This window comes from Artibeus jamaicensis, unplaced genomic scaffold (genome assembly GCF_021234435.1).
Source record: "Artibeus jamaicensis isolate MK-2021 breed Jamaican fruit bat unplaced genomic scaffold, CSHL_Jam_final contig_497, whole genome shotgun sequence".
Classification (NCBI taxonomy): Eukaryota; Metazoa; Chordata; class Mammalia; order Chiroptera; family Phyllostomidae; genus Artibeus; species Artibeus jamaicensis.
This window is the reverse complement of record NW_026521863.1, coordinates 9233994-9252612: the sequence shown is the minus strand read 5'-3', so window position 1 is coordinate 9252612 and position 18619 is coordinate 9233994. Positions and strand designations below refer to the sequence as shown.

Below are 18619 nucleotides of genomic sequence, written 5' to 3'. Positions count from 1 at the left end.
GGCAATTGATTGAGTTACAGTCACAATGCCTGGAACAGCCAGAACTGCAGAAGCAAAAGCTGAATGCAGTTGGCAGTTATCCTCCACAAGCTTCCAGACACTGTGAGCTTTTTTCACTGGCCTCTTGGGGCTATTATATTGGGAGGGTACCTTGAGCCAAATTGTCATCTGTTGTGTCCCATCCTCACCTCTCTACAGGTAGCTCTTCCACATTGGGAACAGCTCCCTTAGACATTATGGGAATTCACAGAACAAGCCTTGGGAGCAGTAGAAGTGGTATGTAACAGGGGTCCAAACAGCCCGACCCAAAGGTCACCGTCACTTCCTCTCCTATTTAATTCCATTTCAAATCTGGCTAATGGAATGAGTGGTCCATGTCCTTCAAGAGAGCCTGGCATATTAGTCACTTGAGCATGGATATCAAAAAGAGACAAAGTTTATGATTGCCCACACTTATCTTTCTTGCCTACCCCATTTTGTCCTCCTTAAGGTCTAAGACCTCTGAGATATCTTGGGACTGAAGAGACCTCATCCAGTGCCCCTTATCCTTAAAGGCTTTCAAGTGCAGGGTCAGGCAGGAGAGATTCTGAGGCAGCCGCCTGGCTTTCTGGTCTCTGCACTACAGGAGATTGATCTCCAGGGAGAAATCTGTTTCTACAGCATCATGCAGAGCTTGATCGTTCTGAATAGCCACCTGCCTCCTTGGAGTCCAGCGCAGCCTCATATCTGGACCGCGCATCTTTGGTGATCATTATCTTAGTTTCTACTTTGGGAACCTCTCTCTTAATAGGCATTTCCACATGGCCTCATGGTTTTCTGTCCTGGGTTTCGTCTTAGATTTCAGAAGTTTTATCCAGTTTAGGGAGCGCTATCCTGGACATCTAATGGCCCCGAATCCACACAGCTTCCAGCACAGGGCTTTGCAGGAAGGAAGATGGTGAAGTAAACCTCCTTGGGGGAAGAGAAGGTGATCTTAAAAACTCATTGGTCATTTTCTAGATAAGAACTATAATTAAGCTGTCATTCCATCCAGGACAGATGCAGTCTAGATCAACGTCAGCCCTCAGACTTTGAATAGCTAGCTTCCTCCACCAAATTCATGGAGTTTTATTGGCCTCCAGAAACTCTCTTTAGGTTATCCATGACATGGTCATTAAAACAGAAATTCACAGTAGCAAACCTCATTGTGATAAATGATTCTGTCCCAATTAAATTATATGCTCAGTGGGATCTAATCATGGGATCTAATGTCAGACAACATAGGTGCTTCCTTACCCTCTGAGAGCAGAACTTTCCCCACTCCTTTATCAGCCACATGTCTTAACAATTATTCAGTCTGTTTATCAAAACACCCTTGGGCTTTCTTCCTTCCCCTATCACTGTGAGCCTGCATCTTTCTACTTACCAGTAAGGTGGGTTATTATACAGATGGTTCCAGTTTTGACTTAAGACTAGGTGCGATTGTATTTCCTACCTGGTGAGACCCAGAGCATTCTCTTATTCCCCTGGTTCATGGGAGAGCAAGAAGCAACCATGGCACCATTTGGGCAGCTGGAGTTGATTCCTCAACTTCCATCCATCAACTCAATTCTTGTTCATCAACAGCTAGGTCAGAGGTGGACCACTAACTCCCTCTGTCTGTACCCCTTGGCCCAGAACATTTGTCACCAGCTCCCAAGGCATCTCTCTATATCCTCAAACCTCATCCATGAGCCCTTTCCTTTGCTCTTCCAAAATGTCATTGTCTGTCTTGGCACACTGTGTGTTACATTGGTTTTGGGAAAACGTCAACCTTTGAGAAGATGGCAAGAACTACCAAGTCTCCGGAGATGATTGAGTAAGCAGGCAGGTGCCAAATTCTATAGACAAACCGACCTGGACAGTTCACTGCTCACAGCACAGTGAACAGCAGAAGCTTTAGCATAACAGTGCCACCCCTGCTCCATATCCCGCGGGACAAGCCGGTGGAACCATGTAGTGGTTGCACACACAGTGGGCTGTGTAACAGTTGAGGAACCAACAGCTAAAAATCTCAGCCCTTGCACAGCAAGCAGTTTGTAAACTTACCCTGGAGCAAGCAGTCACACAGCAGCTAACACTGTGGTCACCTTGACCTACTTAATTACCTATGTGCCAATTATCAGGGGTGTCCAACCCACGGGCCACATGCAGTCCAGGGAGCTATGAATACAGCCCAACACAAAATTATAAATGTACTTAAAACTTTATGAGACTTTGTTTGTGAACATGTGTCACAATTTACTTAGTGTGTGGCCCAAGACAACTCTTCTTCTTCCAGTGTGGCCCAGAGACACCCAAAGGTTGGACAGCCCTGATTCACAAAAATGGGGCCAGGTCAGAGGACAGGTAAGCCTTACAGTTTGTCACAGTCGGAAAGCATGTTCAGGACCACCCTGGGCCCAGGGCAGACTGCCTATCACAACAGTGGTTATGATTCTCTATTCTCATTTTTAGGAAATACAGATTGAAAAACTTAGGGATAACAATCAATTTATAATCTCATGGCTCCATAAGATCATGTGTGTTTGTGTTTAGAAGAGAAAAAAAGCAAACAGAAGCAAGTAGTAAAGCAAATACAGTAAAATATTAGCAGTGAGTCTGAGTAAAGTGCTCTTTGTACCATTCATATTCTTGCACTTTTCCTGAAGTTTGAAACTTACCAAAATAAAGTTGAAGAAAGAAATTTTTCATCTCTTCATAGTTACTATACAAACACTTCCCTTTCTTCTCACCCAAAGTTATAATAACTATGGCAAGGCAATGATTATTTTTTAATTATAAAACTTGTTTCATTTCCATAATCCTCCTGCCTTACTTGAAAATATCAAGCTGCATTTTTGCGCTTGTGAACAATTGTCACGTTATTGCTCAACATACGTACATGCTAGCTTAGCAACTGGGGACAGGGGGTAGGAAATCACTGAACTTCAAATCAGCTTCTTCAGGGAAAAGATCCATTAATTTTGAGAATTGAATATAAAAATTTCTTTGTCCAGAAAATTTCTAAATGTGCTGCAACTTTCATTTGAAATTTTGACCAAATTATGGATAATTTGAGGATAAGGAGAGGAAAAGAGGGTCAAGGACAGAGGAAGATAAAGAGTTTGGATTAACTTCTATATTTTAAGAGAAGCCATAATAATATCTCTTTGATGACCAGTATAGAGTTCTTATTCACTAGGGTATACAAATGTAATCGCATGTTCACAATGACCTAAGACATTATCCACAATGACCCAAGAGATTATATAATGTCTTGCCACTTAGGAAACACTGCGATGGTCGCAGGAGAAAGTGCGCACGAAGGCTCTCAAGTCAGTTCTGACAGACAGAAGATGCCCGACAAACGTGTGTTCTAACCCCATGTGAAACGTTCACTGCCTTTGTTTTTTCTCTTTTTTCAGCTAGAAAATCTGGAAGCAGAAACTTCTCCGATGCCCTAACTGGGTCTCACACCATTCAGACACTCACTGAGCTTAGAAGCCACCATCTTATGTGGAAGCAGGTCACTGCCAGAATGTGTGGGAGGTTCTCGTTTTCTAGGAAAGTGCCAACTCTGAGTCATCAGAACTCTTTCTTTTCTGGTCACGTCACTCTGCATTATCAGAGGCTCATCCAAACTGAGTCCAAGACCCGGGAAGGAAAGAACTGCACCACACTAATGAGTTCAGCCTGTGTACATAATCACAAGGAAGACACCCAATGGGACCTCAACAAGCTATGGTATGTAAATTGAGGTCATCGTGGAAGATGAACCTTTTGTAGGTAATATATTTTTCAAGCAAACATTTATGGTCTCATCACAGAAAAACAATAGAATGTTTAGTTCAACAATAGTCACATGTAAACACTACCTCTGATCAAGCACCTTGTATGGACATCCAAGAATTTCTAGTCTTCTGTAAGAAAATACTTTGCTCTACCTTGACCTTTAATGTTAACCTTAAAATTTTCTTCTGGTTAAGACATTATTTCCACCTTCATTTTTTTAAAGAAAAATATCTCCATTCTTGCAAGGGAAGAGATGTACACGAAAAGTAATTGGAAACCCAGTAATGCAGAAAGGTTGATTCTTGTGTATTGCAAGTGCTTCCTCAGTGTTCACAAAAGGGAATGTGGGTCAATGAGCTCATCCCTCTGTTCACGCGGGAAGTCGAGCAGTACAATGTACTCTTCGTTTCTCAGTAGTCTCCCCATACTGCAGGCTCCTTTTACATATTCTGTTCTTTTGTTAACTCTGCTCAGAATACTTACACTTTTTGAATCAGAATGGTAAATGAATAGACGTATTTGGTGATCTTTAGAAGAGCTTAAACTTTTTTAAAAATATGGATTCCATAAGCTTATTCTCAAAACATATATACTCATGTGATCATAGGAAAAAGTAGATGATCTGTTTTTCAACCTTGTATTGTCACTTGGACATGAAATATCAGTAATGACCTAAGAATATTTTCCTGAAGAGTGTGTCTATATAATGTCTTCACTGATATGCTGGTCTTTTGGATCTTTGCTAAATGCCATGATTTTCTTTGTAAAATGTCAGTCGTCTAGGTAGTGTATCTTAGATCATTCTCTTTGGTACAAAATACAGCAGAGATTTTGGCAATTGTTCATTTTGTTTGATTTCTATAGGCATTCAAGTCAGATGACCCATGCCAAAAAGCTCTCCACTGTGAACTTTTGTCTGCATTTATTAAATGACTCATGTAGTTCTACATGAAGACACAACCAGAAAACTAGGTGCCAGCTTCCCTTATAAGAGTATTCCTGAGTCCACAAGCTGCCAGTAGCTCCAGTGTTAAAGCAGCATCCATTCTTCAATCTAACAAGGCACAAATATGCATTAGACATCCAAGGGCAGTGTTTCAGGAAGACGACTGCCAAGGAGCAGAATCACTGAATTTTGCTGTCTCAGATCTGGTAGGCTGTCATTATGTGTACCCAACCCATATATCCATTGGATGAGGAGGAAAGACAATCTAAGATAAGTGTTCTAATGTTTTCTTCTGATAAAATCTTATATTTGTCTCTAATAACCTCCATTTCCTAAATATTAAGTTTCAGAATATGCACACATTTTTTTTATTTTTTACATTTTTCTGATCAAAGTAACTAAAACTAGGGCCTTAAGATTTAGAATGTTAAATAAATGTACTTGTGTATATATATTTACATACATGTACTACTGGGGCTTCCACAAGTAAAAGGGATAATTCAAATGAAACACAATAAGGAGAAATAAAATATTTGTATATAAGTCACCGGGGAGGAAAATTCTGGTTTTTAATGGCTATAATAACATGAGCTCTCTCAAGGGATACAGCAGGGTTGCCTTACGCTCGTGGGCTGTTTGTCAGCAATCACTGTCTCAGCCTAATGGCCAGCTCTCAGTGAAGACATTCTGCAGTAAATAAGAAATAAGTGTGTTTTCAATATTTCCATCCAAAACCATTTTTTATCACAAATGTGCTAAAACTACCTTGCAATTCGCTGGCAAATAGGGAAGTAACATCCCTGACTCAGCGAGATGGGCTCAAGTTTCTTATGAAATCTGAAGATGAAGAAAAGGTAACGTCCTACTTTGTTCTTCCTTCTTACCCCACCCTTGTCCTTGTGGGTGAGACCTCTTCCAGTTGGGGGGCCCAGGGATGCATATTGTGCATGTGAAGTGGAAGTTGGCTTCCTCTCATTACTTGCTATGGAGATTCTACCAGGGGTGTCCAACCCGTGGCCCAGGAGGCTAGAATGCAGCCCAACACAAAAATGTAAATTTACCTAAAATATGAGATTTTTTTGTTTTAGTTAGTGTTTGTGTATAATGTGTGGCCCAAGACAATCCTTCTTCATCCGGTGTGCCTCAGAGATGCCAAAAAATTGGATACTCCTATGTCCCAAGTAGTTACTCTTTTCCCATCTGGTCTCAAACTTCATGGTTATTTTGCTCCTGCATCCTTCTCTCCCTGCCAAACACTGGAAAGGAGAGAAGAGGGGAGGTGAAACTCTCAGCTGGGGCAAATGTGAGCCACTGGGAATCTACTGCTAATACCCCGCTGGGTATTTGATCTCATTTTTGTTCTAAACCTTTTACTGTAGGAGTCTTGATCCACATTATCAATTTGATGATGTCAAATAAAAGAGGTTAGTGAAGAGGCTAAAAGTTTGAGCTTCCAGGTTCCCCACATCCGCATCTGAGCACACACTGTGGTGTGTTTTGGCTGTGTGTCTTTGAACAACATACTTAAGCTCTCTGAGCTTCAGTCTTCTCTTAAAAATGGGGCCCAAAATAGCAAATGATTGGGCTGTGGTCAGGACCAAGGGAGATAATGTATATAAAAAGCTTGGCCTACCATATAGCAAAAGCTTCCTAGTTGTAGTGAAAATTATCAATGAAAACCATTCATGTCAAAAACAGAAATGACCTTGGTGAATTCTCACTGGGAACCACCACGGCGATCACCCACCCACGGCACCAAACCATAAGAGGGACCTACCTGCCTCTCGAAGGCAGGAGACACCTCAAGCAGAACTTCCGTCTACAATAAGATGGCGTCCCAGAGGTGCCGTCAACAGAAGCGCGACTCTTAATTTGGCTATTGGAAACACTTCTCAACATTGAAAGAGACAGTTGGCAGTTTTAAAATAAACTTTTCTAAAACTTAGCTGTGCATCAGTGAGGAGATACTAATTTCCTTAGATAATATGACATGTATTGCTAGAACTGACATCCATTCACTTGCAAATTTCATTATTGAAAAGGCACAATTAGTTCATTTAGTATTACCTAAAAGATGCTAACAAAGTTCTATTTCCAGCATTTTCACAGCGTGCCCTTTTCAGCTCAGGATCCAGGCAAAAGTTAAAATTTAGAAGCATGCATACAAAGCCTCAGAGAGATACATAACCAAGGCACCAAGAAAAGGTTCTCTCTTTTATCAACGAGTCTCCAAAGCATTCAAAGTCCTTACTTAAGTCCAATACTAAGTTCATTTGTTCAAAAGTAAAACAAGACCATTTTGGTGAATGCTTGTATTAAATGTTTCATTCAAAATATGTTTGCTGAGTTTCTTCTATAATAAAGGTGAGCAGTTTGTAGAGATACTTCTCTATCTCCTGGCAATTACCAAGATGAGCTGGCCCATGAGCGATTCTTCCAGTCTCAGCCATAAATACTGCAGAAGCTGCTATGACCTTTTGGAGTTCTCTAGACTCTGAAGCATTCTATCCAAAGCAAGCTAAGGATAGGGAATGGTAGCCTCGGCTTCTCGGCTCCTCTACTGGCCACACATCCCTTGTGGTGGCTGTGCATATACGGCCAAAAACATTACCCCCTGCACAGAAGTACCAATCAACAGGAAATGGGTATCTTGAGGAATCCCCACTACCAAGATTCTTACCTAGATTCTCAACGTAAATTCTTACAGGCCATATTGTTGAATTAGGAACAAATGCGGACCTAAATCGGTACCTTGGCCTAACCATCATACTTTTTCTGTGCAAGATACTTTAGGATTCATAGTCACAGAATGTGGCATCCAGACTATATTTAAGATGACGGCCATTAGGACTTCAGGGCCTAAAGTGATGAGTCAGTTAAAGAGTCTAATTTTGGGACATCCATCCAAGAGCCAGTTGAATTTAATTAGAAATAATTTCAACCCACGGTCATTATTTTCCACTGAAATCGAAATACTAAAACTTCAAGGAATTATGTATATTATTAACTTTTCAATAATTAAGCAAAACCAAAATACTTGGTGTGCTACAGTGCATGGCAAATATTTAAGTTATTGTCATGCAATTCTGTAACATTTCTTAAAGCAGCAAATGAGTCAAATTCAACTTAATTCAACCAATATTACTGTGTCCTAGGCTTTTGGGCTACAATAAGGACCACTGACACTAAGATTTTAAGAACAGTAAAGTGGGTTAAGGATGGATTAAAAGTACAGTACTTGAAGGAATTAAACGGTGGCATCTTTTTTTTAAAAAGTACATCCCATTAATAACAAGGTACTTTTCAAATAACACTGAATAGCTACATATGCATTCTAAAGGAATTTTAAGAGTTCAGAAATCATTAAATTAATATATCAGTCTTTTAAAGTATTCCAGGCCCTGGGCACATAAACAGAGAAAGATCAGTTTCCTAGGGTTCATCTCATCACACATTTAATATAAATTTAGTAATATGTTTTTCAACTCATCTTGCATTTCCTACAAGTTTATAGCAAGTAAGTCCATTGGATTCTGCACTTGGAATTTCATTTACACTTTATGAAGTTATGAAGTTAAAGAGGCAATTGGGGGGATCACTGCTTCCTCCGCACTGCAAAAGAGGTTCAGGTTTGCACCCCATGGCCAGCCCACCTGGAAACTGCTGCTTAGCTGTGCCCTAGACCCCCTACTTAAAAAGAGCAGCCTGATGACCTTACAGTCAGAGTGAGCTCTGCCTTCTCTCCCAACCTCCAGAAACAGGAATTTTTGAGCCATTCACATCCAAAACAGATCCCCATACACTGGAAGACAAAATAAAAGTCATGACAATAGATTGAGATGATCCCAGAGTGTACTACCAGGTCTGAAATAATACAAATGTTTATTTATTTATTCAGAAAAAAGTGAGTGAAGACTCAAGTAGAACCAATATTCAGTAAGAAACAAAGGCATGAGCTTTCTTATTTTTTATCATTCTACTATTCAAATTATTTAGCATGACACTTCACTCCCACTCAGAAAAGTTCTATAGAATCTATCGGACCAGAAACAGGACCTACTGAAACCATACATGAGCACAAGCATCTACCCTGGATAGATTTACAGTTTGGTTTTAGGAAAACCTCTGTTGTTGTACAAACAACACAAACTAGTCCTATGTCAGTGACAGAATTTGCCTCTGTCTGTACATCTCAATGATTTGTTGTCCTTCAGGGCAATCTCCTATATTAAATATCATTTGCTTCTTACCCCACATACATGTGCATGAAATCTGAACCAATGCAGTTGAGGAAAAGGTCATTGCTTAAGTTCCACCTGTAGTACAATGTTAAGTTCAATCAATAGTGTTCTCAGCAATACATACAGTGTTTACAAAGAAAAGTGTGTGTTTGTTTTGTGGTTCCAGAGAAGGAGCACAGAGACCCTTTTGGACATAGGGAAGAAAATCTATCTTAGTATTGGCACGTGAACTGTAATAGTAATGTATAGCAACAGAAATCTTCCAGGAAAAGGTTGTTTTAAACATTGCCTACAACTTTTTTCTTCCTACCTTGCAATTTGAATTAAAAAAATAAATCTTCAAAACAGTCTATCATATTTACTTTCTAATATCTTAAAATAAATCTTTATTGTTTTGACTCAAATACATAAGCATTTTGCTTAATTATTTTTACCCACTAATATTAGAAAAATTTGAATGAATATAGTAAATTATAAAATACCAAATAAAAATGACAGGAGAAGTGATACCAATGAAGGGAAATATAAGAAAAGAAAAAGAGGAAATAAAGGAGACAACTATTCTCCTAAGAGTCTGGGTAAAATGAAACATACACACACTGAACAACATGAATGTGCTTGATGAGTTCAAGCAGAGTAAAATTTTTAATTAGCAAACTCTGGAGGAAAGGGAGAGATGATTACATTTGCATGGCCGGATGACTGTGATTTCTCCATCCCGGTGGAGAACAAAGCTGATGAATCTCTGGGAAGTAATAGCAATTACTTCTCCCCATTCTGAGGAGGACAGAGCTGCCCCCACATGATGCAAAATTCCTATGTCTCTAGGGCTTTCCCATCTCTGGTTCCCTCAGAGATGGAATTCTAGATGGTAGAGATACTTTCCATATTCTGTATCTGGTCATGGCCCCAATGTCACCACCTACACTGCTGTGACACCGAAACAACCAAGCCTAAAACTCAGCCAGTACCTTTTCTGGTCTGCAGATTCCTGAGTCGATTTGGTTGTCATAGACATTCCCAGTTATAGGTGCATGGAGTCTTCCTGATGCCTTCAAAGAATCTTCCATCAGAAGTAAACCTGTGAAGACACCACTGGTTTTTTGAGTGATACATTAGAGTTCTTACTTTCCTAAAACAATAAAAGGCAATTTGCTGAAGTTTGCATCACACAGCACGATGTTGAGACACAGTGTTAAGTTCTGTAGTTTTCCTGGTGGAGTGGTACACATGACTTTTCCCTTGTCATGGTCCTAGCATTCTTCAAAATCAGAATCTGATCAGTGTAAGGAATCTGATTACCAGAGACTTCCAAAAAAGAAGAGTTTCCCTTTACAGAGAGCATTGGATAAAACAGCCGATTAAAAGATTCAGAATGCCTACTCATCATTTGCCCACTCTCTGATTTTTTTGTTTGTTTGTTAGTTGGTCAGTTGGTTGTTGGGGAGTTTTTGTTGTTGCTACTCAAGATTTTTTACTTCTTGGAATGTTTGTCATCACAAATGCATGCTCCACTATTTTCTCTACTGAATAGGTTTCCCTTTGTAGTGACCAGAGTAGGGGGGCCAGCATGGCCTGAATAAGGTGGAAAATTGGGATATACCTTTGTTTATGGCTTAACGTCATGTTGGGCCACCTACATTCCCATTTCACTAAATAATGAACCCTTTCTCCATATCATTTCGATTGAGAATCAGTCAGAATTCAATCTCCCATATTCTGCCTACTCCAAGAAACCCATCAGCCTACTGTTGTTCTCTTGCCTCGCTGCAGGTGGTAAGTTTGATTCCTATTGCCTGCCCCTGCCTCTGCAGGGGTCCTTTCAGAAAACAGAAATATAACAAGGCCTTTCTATTACCGTCTCTGGTTATGAGACAATTTCTTCCCATCTGCCTCTAGGCTCACCCAGTGCTCTGACTCAGTGGGAAGCTGCTACTGCAATATCAACTCAAAACTCATTTGCATGGATATGGAAATTCATGACCCTTATTTCTCAAGGGAACAAAGAAAACCAATAGGCCTCTTACCCAGCTGGGTACTTCCCATGCAGCATCTATAAAAATTAGTTTCAAATAACATCAGGTTATTTTCAAGATTAATAAAATCAGTATTGTAAATAGTAGAATCTGGCAAGTGTTCTCAGGATCCCCTGGTTACCTGCGAACCAATCACATAATTTCTACATGGATTGGGGAAAAAGAACAAAAGTAAGAAACACTTGTGTGTACATGAACAACCGCCCAATGGTTTTTCTTTGTCTTAATGAATTCTATCCATTTATGGGGGAGTAGGGTTGGAAATCATCCTTTTTACATCATTTCTTTTTTATCTTTATTATGAAATCTTTTCTTCTTTAAGAATGAACTAAGCCTTATCATAACCAAATTCATTAACCAAATGGTATAATATAATTAATATTGGTTGATGATCTTTTCCTTTTAAGTAATGTTGACTACAGTAAAACTCCAGTGAAAAATGAAAACTGGGACAGCCCATTGAAGTTACAAGCACCCAGATACAGCTCAGCTTTACACATGAACATTCACATTAAAAAATATGAGTATCTTTTCTGAAGTATCTTTCTCTCATAACAAGACTGAAGCTTCCAGAAGGAACTTGGGGAATCAAATTAGTTCATTTCCTATAGCTCCTGAAGACTCTTGAAGCGATTGTGCAAGTTGTTTAACTGGCTGGTTTCTCACTTAGCGGCAGCCAGGAGCTGAGCGGTTAAAGACAGACACCATGAGGAACAGGGCTATACGGAGCTGCAGGAGGGGAGCGGGAATCCAGTAAATGCTGACTGCCCTGTAACAGCCACGCTGTTTGGGACATAAATTTAAAAACTAAATGTGTTTCCTCTCTGTTTCTGCATGGCACACAGATATCATTATAAAAAATAGGAAATTAAGATCAGGTCGGATCTATAAACACAAGTCAGTTTGACTCTATGATGTGAAAAGAAAATAATTTTGAGCTATATCTGTATTTTTATAGTGTTTTTAAGTCTAAAAAGCTCATGGCAACAGTGTAGAACATTGGAGACTCCCACATAGAAGGATAATTTGAGTCGAGTGCCCACTGTTCTGGAAAATCTATAATGGAAAATCTAACATGTCAGTAATATTTTAGATGTACATTTCATTTCTCATGAGAACATCTACATGCATTTGGAAAACACATTCTCAAACACACTTATGTAGCCCATGGCCTAAAAAACATGTAACTTACCAGATTGTTGGAATCACTTTACAGCCTATCACAGATCAGGGGACCCTGTGATTTTTTTTAAATGGCTGGTTTGGTTGAAGTTTCTGTCATCATTCAAATGCTCTGCATGATGTAGTATATTTTTAAATAAACATTACCAACATATACATACATACACACAGAATAGCAAAGTGGACCCTCGGAAGTTATATGGGAGTTGAGATGAAAATAGCAATCAACAAAATGTATCAGATTCTTAGCTCCTTATTTGAAAGTCCACAATCAGTAAATTCCTGGCAAATCCATTATTTACATTTAAACTCTGAAAATAAATTTAAAATAAAAATTAGAAAACACTTTCAACTTTACCTTCCCTATTTAAATCTTCATTTCAATGTCAAATTATGCTATTCTCTTCATGCAAGACATCAAATTCACTGAAAAGTTTGATTGATTGTAAATCTTGAATCCATAAAGTTCAGTGTTACAATTTATAAATTAATGCTACCACCATAAAAACTACTACTCTATTACTATCAAAATATAAATTCCCATTAACTTAATGAGAAATTAAAAATATCAGTATATATATTCCCATTATATTTTCAATGTAAATGGCATATATAAAGGGACTATATGTACCTATACATACAAATATAAACTTACCATATATTTATATCAGCACACAAATCCCCATTAATTTGGGGGGCAATTAAAGAAGAATTACCAGTTTCTGCTAACTCACCTTTTGCTTGGCAATGCATTTTCTGAACTTTTAATCTGCTTAATAATTCTGGAAACAAATTTCAAGTGTTCTCGTTTTTTCTTTTTTTTTCCTTTATTTTATTGTTAAATGAAAAAAAAATTTGGAAGTGGAGCTTTTTAAAAAAAATCGAAAAACCGGCTCGGTCAAATGTAGCAAATGAGCAAGTCTTACAATGTGTGAATATAAAGACTATGTGCTCCGTCACTGGTCATTAACTTTTTAAAAGATTTTATTCCTTTATTTTTAGAGAGAGGGGAAGTAAAGGAGAAAGAGAGGGAGAGAAACATCAGTGTGTGAGAGATACATCTATCTGTTGCCTCTCGCAGGCCCCCAACTGGGGATCTGGCCGGCAACCCTGGCATGTGCCCTGACTGGGAATCGAAATGGAGACCTTTCTGTTCACATGCTGACACTCAACCCATTGAGCCACACCAACCAGAGCTCATTAAATTTTTTCGTAACATTAATGACACATTTTTGCTTTCCAAAGATAACTTCCATTAGAAAAGAGGTGTGCCATATATTTTTAATTACATTTGAAATTCATGTAACTAAAAACAGTTTAAAGAAAACACCCATTTATGTTTCCATGAGAGAAATCAAAATATTACAAAGAATATGTTTTATTAAATGATATTCTCTGTGGCTTACTTAGTTCTTATATTAAAAAAAAAAAACTCTAGCCCACAAACTACCTTTTTCCCCAGCAATAGAAATAGCAGCAGAATGGTTACTTCCTTTTTCAGAAGGCAAACCTAACTTAAACAGTTGATATCAGTTTATACCAGTTGATATCATCATAGTGGTTCCCATTCAGGGGTCTTCAAGAAGAGCGGAATCCATCACTTCCCTTGAGACTGTTGGGGGTGGAAGCGCTGCCGCTCTGCATCTGGACTCGGCTTCTGGGCAGCTGTCAAATATCTAAAGAGCAAATGGAAGTGCCCACCCGTAACATATAGTTTGGGATAGTTCATGTTTTACAGGTTTTGTATCAAAGTAAATGAAAGCACAGCTTTCAAAACATAGCATGAAATCCACAGACTTAACAACGATGAGCACACCATGCTTCCTGTGTTTATTTGCATATCTTCTCCCATAGCTCCCTTTACCCCAGTAAGTCAAAAGTGTTTATCTGTATGCTATTTCACCTACGTGTCCCTGCTGCAAAAATAGAGACCAATAAATATGCTGTTGGTTGTGCTAACTCACGAAGAGGAATGTTTGATAATATACAACACTCTTTTTATTTTGATGGTCTGCTAATTTTGTTTTCTGTTTGTTTTTTTGGTTTTAATTAGTGTGTTAGTCCCATCATAATTTTTTTCACTGTTGAAAAATATTTTTCACTTGCAGTAAAGAATAAGCTAACATTTCACGTTATGCACATTTCCAAGCAGGGCAGGATAATCAGCTGTAGCTTTCAAAGGGATGACCTGCCGAATCACAGGGGTCTCATGTACAGATCAAATTTGTGACTCATACATCCGTAAGCATATAGCCACAGCATTTTTACATTACTTCTATTTGACTTGTTAAGGTAATTGTGCACAAAAATTAAAACTTTGCATTGTACTACTTTTGTTGTGCCAGAATATATACACATTTTGGGCTGTATTGTGATTTTCTTGCATGTAATGTACAATGACATATATATCTAATAAAGAAAACCTGATCATGATACAAACTTAGATTTTTCTCTTGTCTTTCTCATTCACGCATGATAACTGATCTGTTTAAAAAGAATATCCTCAGGTAAGTGATGCAGCGTAGGTAAAGAGTCTCAGAATCAGACTAACAGCTGACTTTGATTCTGGATAAGCACTTCAAAATGAATACAAAGAAGTGAGCTCCCCTCTTCATATATTATTTCTAATTTTTGTCCTTAAAACTTGAGAAGCTGTGGGGGCGACTTTCCTTGCAAGTTCCCCCGTGTGCCACAGATGAGAGTAAATATGACTGAGACATGATGTGATCTGATTAGGGAGGAGAGGTGGCCATTTTCCCTGAGGAAAAAGGCTGTGAGCTGTGGCCAGTTTCTCCAAGAAGAAAAAGGCCCCGAGTCCCCTCCTCCAGGGCCTTTTATTGGGTTCTAATACACAGGAACACAGGGTGGCAAGGATCAAACAGTAGATAACATTTCAAAGAAATCTGAGGGCTTAGTATGAGTCAGAGTCTGTCAGGAACAGAGTTTTAGGGTTTCCTGCTCAAACCCTTAACATATGAATGAAAGCACTCTTAGCAGAGCAGATTTCACAGCTTTATCAGCAAGTCTTTGTGGTGCCAGATTTTTCCCCAGGACACGTTCTAGCAAGGCAAGGAGCTGTACCCCTCCCCAAAAGCCTTATTCAGGCTTAAGTGGATTAGAGCCAGGAAGCGCTTCTCCCAGAGGACCTGGGGACTCGGGCTTTGTCAAAGCTGGGGGGCGAGAGTCCATTGCTCCCTGTTGCAGCCCCCTGAGTCCTTCCATGAAGGCCTTTCAAGTGATCAAGTCTGGCTTAGGTTACCCCCCGCTGTGAGGGGTCTTACTTGTTGTTGACTTCCAACCAAGCTTTGGGGGCAGGGAGAGTAACTGAGGCAGCTTTTGCTACCAAAGACAGGCTTTGTCTCCTGTGGCTGGCATTCCAGAGGTCGTCCTTTGCCCTTAGCTACAAGGGGTCGAGATACAATTCCTAGACCCAGGCAGAGCAGTCCCCAACAACAAGCATGACACTTCCATCTAGGACTGCCCCACAAATTGTACAGAGAAAAAAATCCTCTGCTGGAACATCTATAGTTGAAAATAGACATAGCTATATTTCATTTCTAAGCTACTTTAAAAAAATTAATTTGCTATTTTAAGAAGTTATCTTCTTAGCCAAAAAGAAGTTCAGTAGGAATTTAGAGCATAGTTTAAATTGTTAGGTGTGATTTTTTAAAATGTGGAAGTAGTCAACACAAAAACACTTTATAACACTGGGTAGGAGCTCCTTTTTCTCTGCTGCATCGTATTCCATTGTGTAAATGTACCACAGTTTTTTGAGCCATTCATTTGCTGATGGGCACTGAGGAGGTTTCCTGCATTTGGCTATTGTAAATTGTGCTGCTATGAACACTGGGGTGCATAGGTTCTTCTTCTGGATTGGTGTTTCAGGATCCTACCATTCTCAACAGCATGGTGGAACTGGAAAGCATCATTCTAAGTGAAATAAGCCAGGTGGTACAAGAGATATACCATATGATCTCACCTATAAGTGGAACCTAATCAGCAAAACAAACAAGCCAGCAAAATACAACTGGAAACATTGAAATAAATAACCAACTGACAGCCCTGGCTGGGGTGGCTCGGTGGATTGAGTGCTGGTCTGCCAACCAAAGGGTCGCTGGTTAGATTCCCCGTCAGGGCACATGCCTGGGTTGCAGGCCAGTTCCCCGGTAGGGGAGCACATAAGAAGCGACCACACATTGATCTTTCTCTCCCTTTCTTTCTCCCTCCCTTCCCTTCTCTCTAAAAATAAATAAATAACATCTAAAAAAAGAATAAATTGAGAGTTATCAGAGGGGAGGGGGAGAGGGATAATAGGGAAAGAGCCATCAAGGGACAAGTATGAAGGACACATGAACAAAGCCAAAGGAGGTAGGTTTGAGGGTGGGAGGTGGGAATGGTGGGGTGGAAGGGGTGTAGTGGGGTGAAAATGGAGACCACTATATGTGAACAACAATAAAAAATAATAAAAACCTTGGGTAACTCTGGATTACACATTGGAAAGAAGTATAAACATGAACCTTTTAAAAAGAAAAACATACAATTCCAACACGAGTCCCATCATTTTGCATGACCTACAAGGGCCTTGTATGTCTTGTATGTCCTGTTTAACACATCTTTGTCCACTACAGATGAAAAAGGTCATTCTCCTACATTTTCTTCTACAAGCTTTCACCCTCCAAAGCTCATAATCCACCTGAAACTTATTTGTATGTATGACACAAAGTAGGTAAAACAGTCACTGTTTCCATATGAACGTTCCATTGACCCAGCACCATTTATTCAGAAGACTCATTCACGTCTGTGATCCGTTAAGCCTATGCTGTAATTCAGGCAGCTGTGTGTGTGTCTGTTTCTGTTCAAGCTGTTCCATTGGTCTAGTAACACTGTTTTAGATACCATAACCTTACGATGAGTCTTTATTGCCACAGGCTACCAACTGTGTTCTTGGTCCTCTGCAATTCCATGTAAATTTTAGAATCATCTTATTCCACAGAAAAGGCCAAACGGATTTTAATGTAAAGTGCTGCCTGCTAGAAATGGCCTATGACTGTGGGATATGGTTTGAGAGCTGAATGAGGGAAGAAGCTTTAAGTTTGGCTGAAGCCAAATTGTAGAGGACGTTGAATGTTATGAAAGGAATGTATGCTTTGTTCAGTGGGTAGCAGGGAGCCAACAGGGATCTTTAAGCAGAGAAGTCAGGTGATTAGAATAGTATTTTTGAAAGATCACCAGGAAGAAGCATCCATGCCCAGCTTTATACACCTAAATCCCCAGATGCTTACCTTAGAAGCAGTTTACATTCACAGCCAGGTACAGGAAATGAGTTATCCCTTTCAGAACCCCAAAGCAAAGATGAAACTACTTTTTGCCTAGGCATGGTAGGGGGAAGGATACCTCCTTTGTCAGAGCAAACACAGCAGCCCTGTGCTCTTTTCTGATGTACCAACATTCAGCCACCCTTGGTTTGAGAGGCAGAAAAGTGTTAAAATCTCTCTGAGTCAGTTAATGGCTGCCCAGAAGGCACATCACTCTCCAGGGTGTCAAGGTGATGAGAGCAGACGTGAAGACCCCAGTACTGAAGCTGTGCTCAGATTACCCACCCATGACCTGACACCCCCCTCCTCCTTCTGAGCCCCAGCTGAGGCAGGGAACATACTCAGCACTGGTAGCATAATACATCAAGAAGCCACAGTATGTACACTGAAACCCACACAAAACATCAGCTTGTTCGAAGACACTCGACCATGACTCAGACGCCTTCCCCTCCAACTTCTGACCCAGATAGCAGGAGCGGCCAGGCAGGCCTGAAAAGTACAAACAGTTCCCTTGCAGAAGTGGGCTGGCTCAGCAGCTGATTTTAAAAATTCATATGCATTTTAGGACAAGAGTAAAAAAAATGCTCTTTGAGAGAAGAAATGGGAATACCAGTTGACCCACTTATCAAAAATAAATGACAGGAATTACCTATTTCAGTTAGATTTCATATTGAGAAGTAATCAAAGAGCCCTGTTTTATTTCCTTCCCGTCTCCTATGAAGTCACGGGCCTTCCAGAGGCAGTCTGGTGGCCAGCTGAGCCTCTGTCCATGTCTGTAGGTCAAATCCATCATCCATATCCTGAGAAGGCTTTGTGTGCTGTATGTACCCTAGAATTAATTGGAGATGTCTTTTCCAAAAACAAAATACACCACCATAACTAGAAGTTTGTGAGAATAGATACCCTTCCTTATTAAGTTTGTGTGCCCTTCCTGAGGGAGTCCGACAGACTTGTTCTCTGTCCAAACCAGGGGAAACTTTAATCCTTTTTTAATGCCATCTTCTTCCTGGTGTCAGGCTCCATGACCAGCCTGTGAAAGGCTTGGATGGGCTGCAGGCTCCACCCTCTCTGAGCTACCTGGGCCGTGTCCCCAGGCCTCTAGACCCT

At 39.9% G+C, this 18619-nt stretch overlaps 1 protein-coding gene across 3 annotated transcripts in view; it reads left to right on the top strand.

Annotated features, from left to right (window-relative positions):
* OPRM1 (opioid receptor mu 1) overlaps nt 1–18619 on the top strand; it is a 146492-nt gene that overhangs the window by 45025 nt on the left and 82848 nt on the right. For 2 of the 3 annotated variants that reach the window (XM_053668688.1, XM_053668686.1), the window contains exon 4: nt 3426–3508. The exons of the other annotated variant lie outside the window; for it this stretch is intronic. In XM_053668688.1, coding sequence (XP_053524663.1) covers nt 3426–3464 — 39 coding nt within the window. In that variant the 3' untranslated portion in view covers nt 3465–3508. Of the gene's footprint in view, nt 1–3425; nt 3509–18619 lie in introns of those variants that run through there. 3 annotated transcript variants of the gene reach the window in all.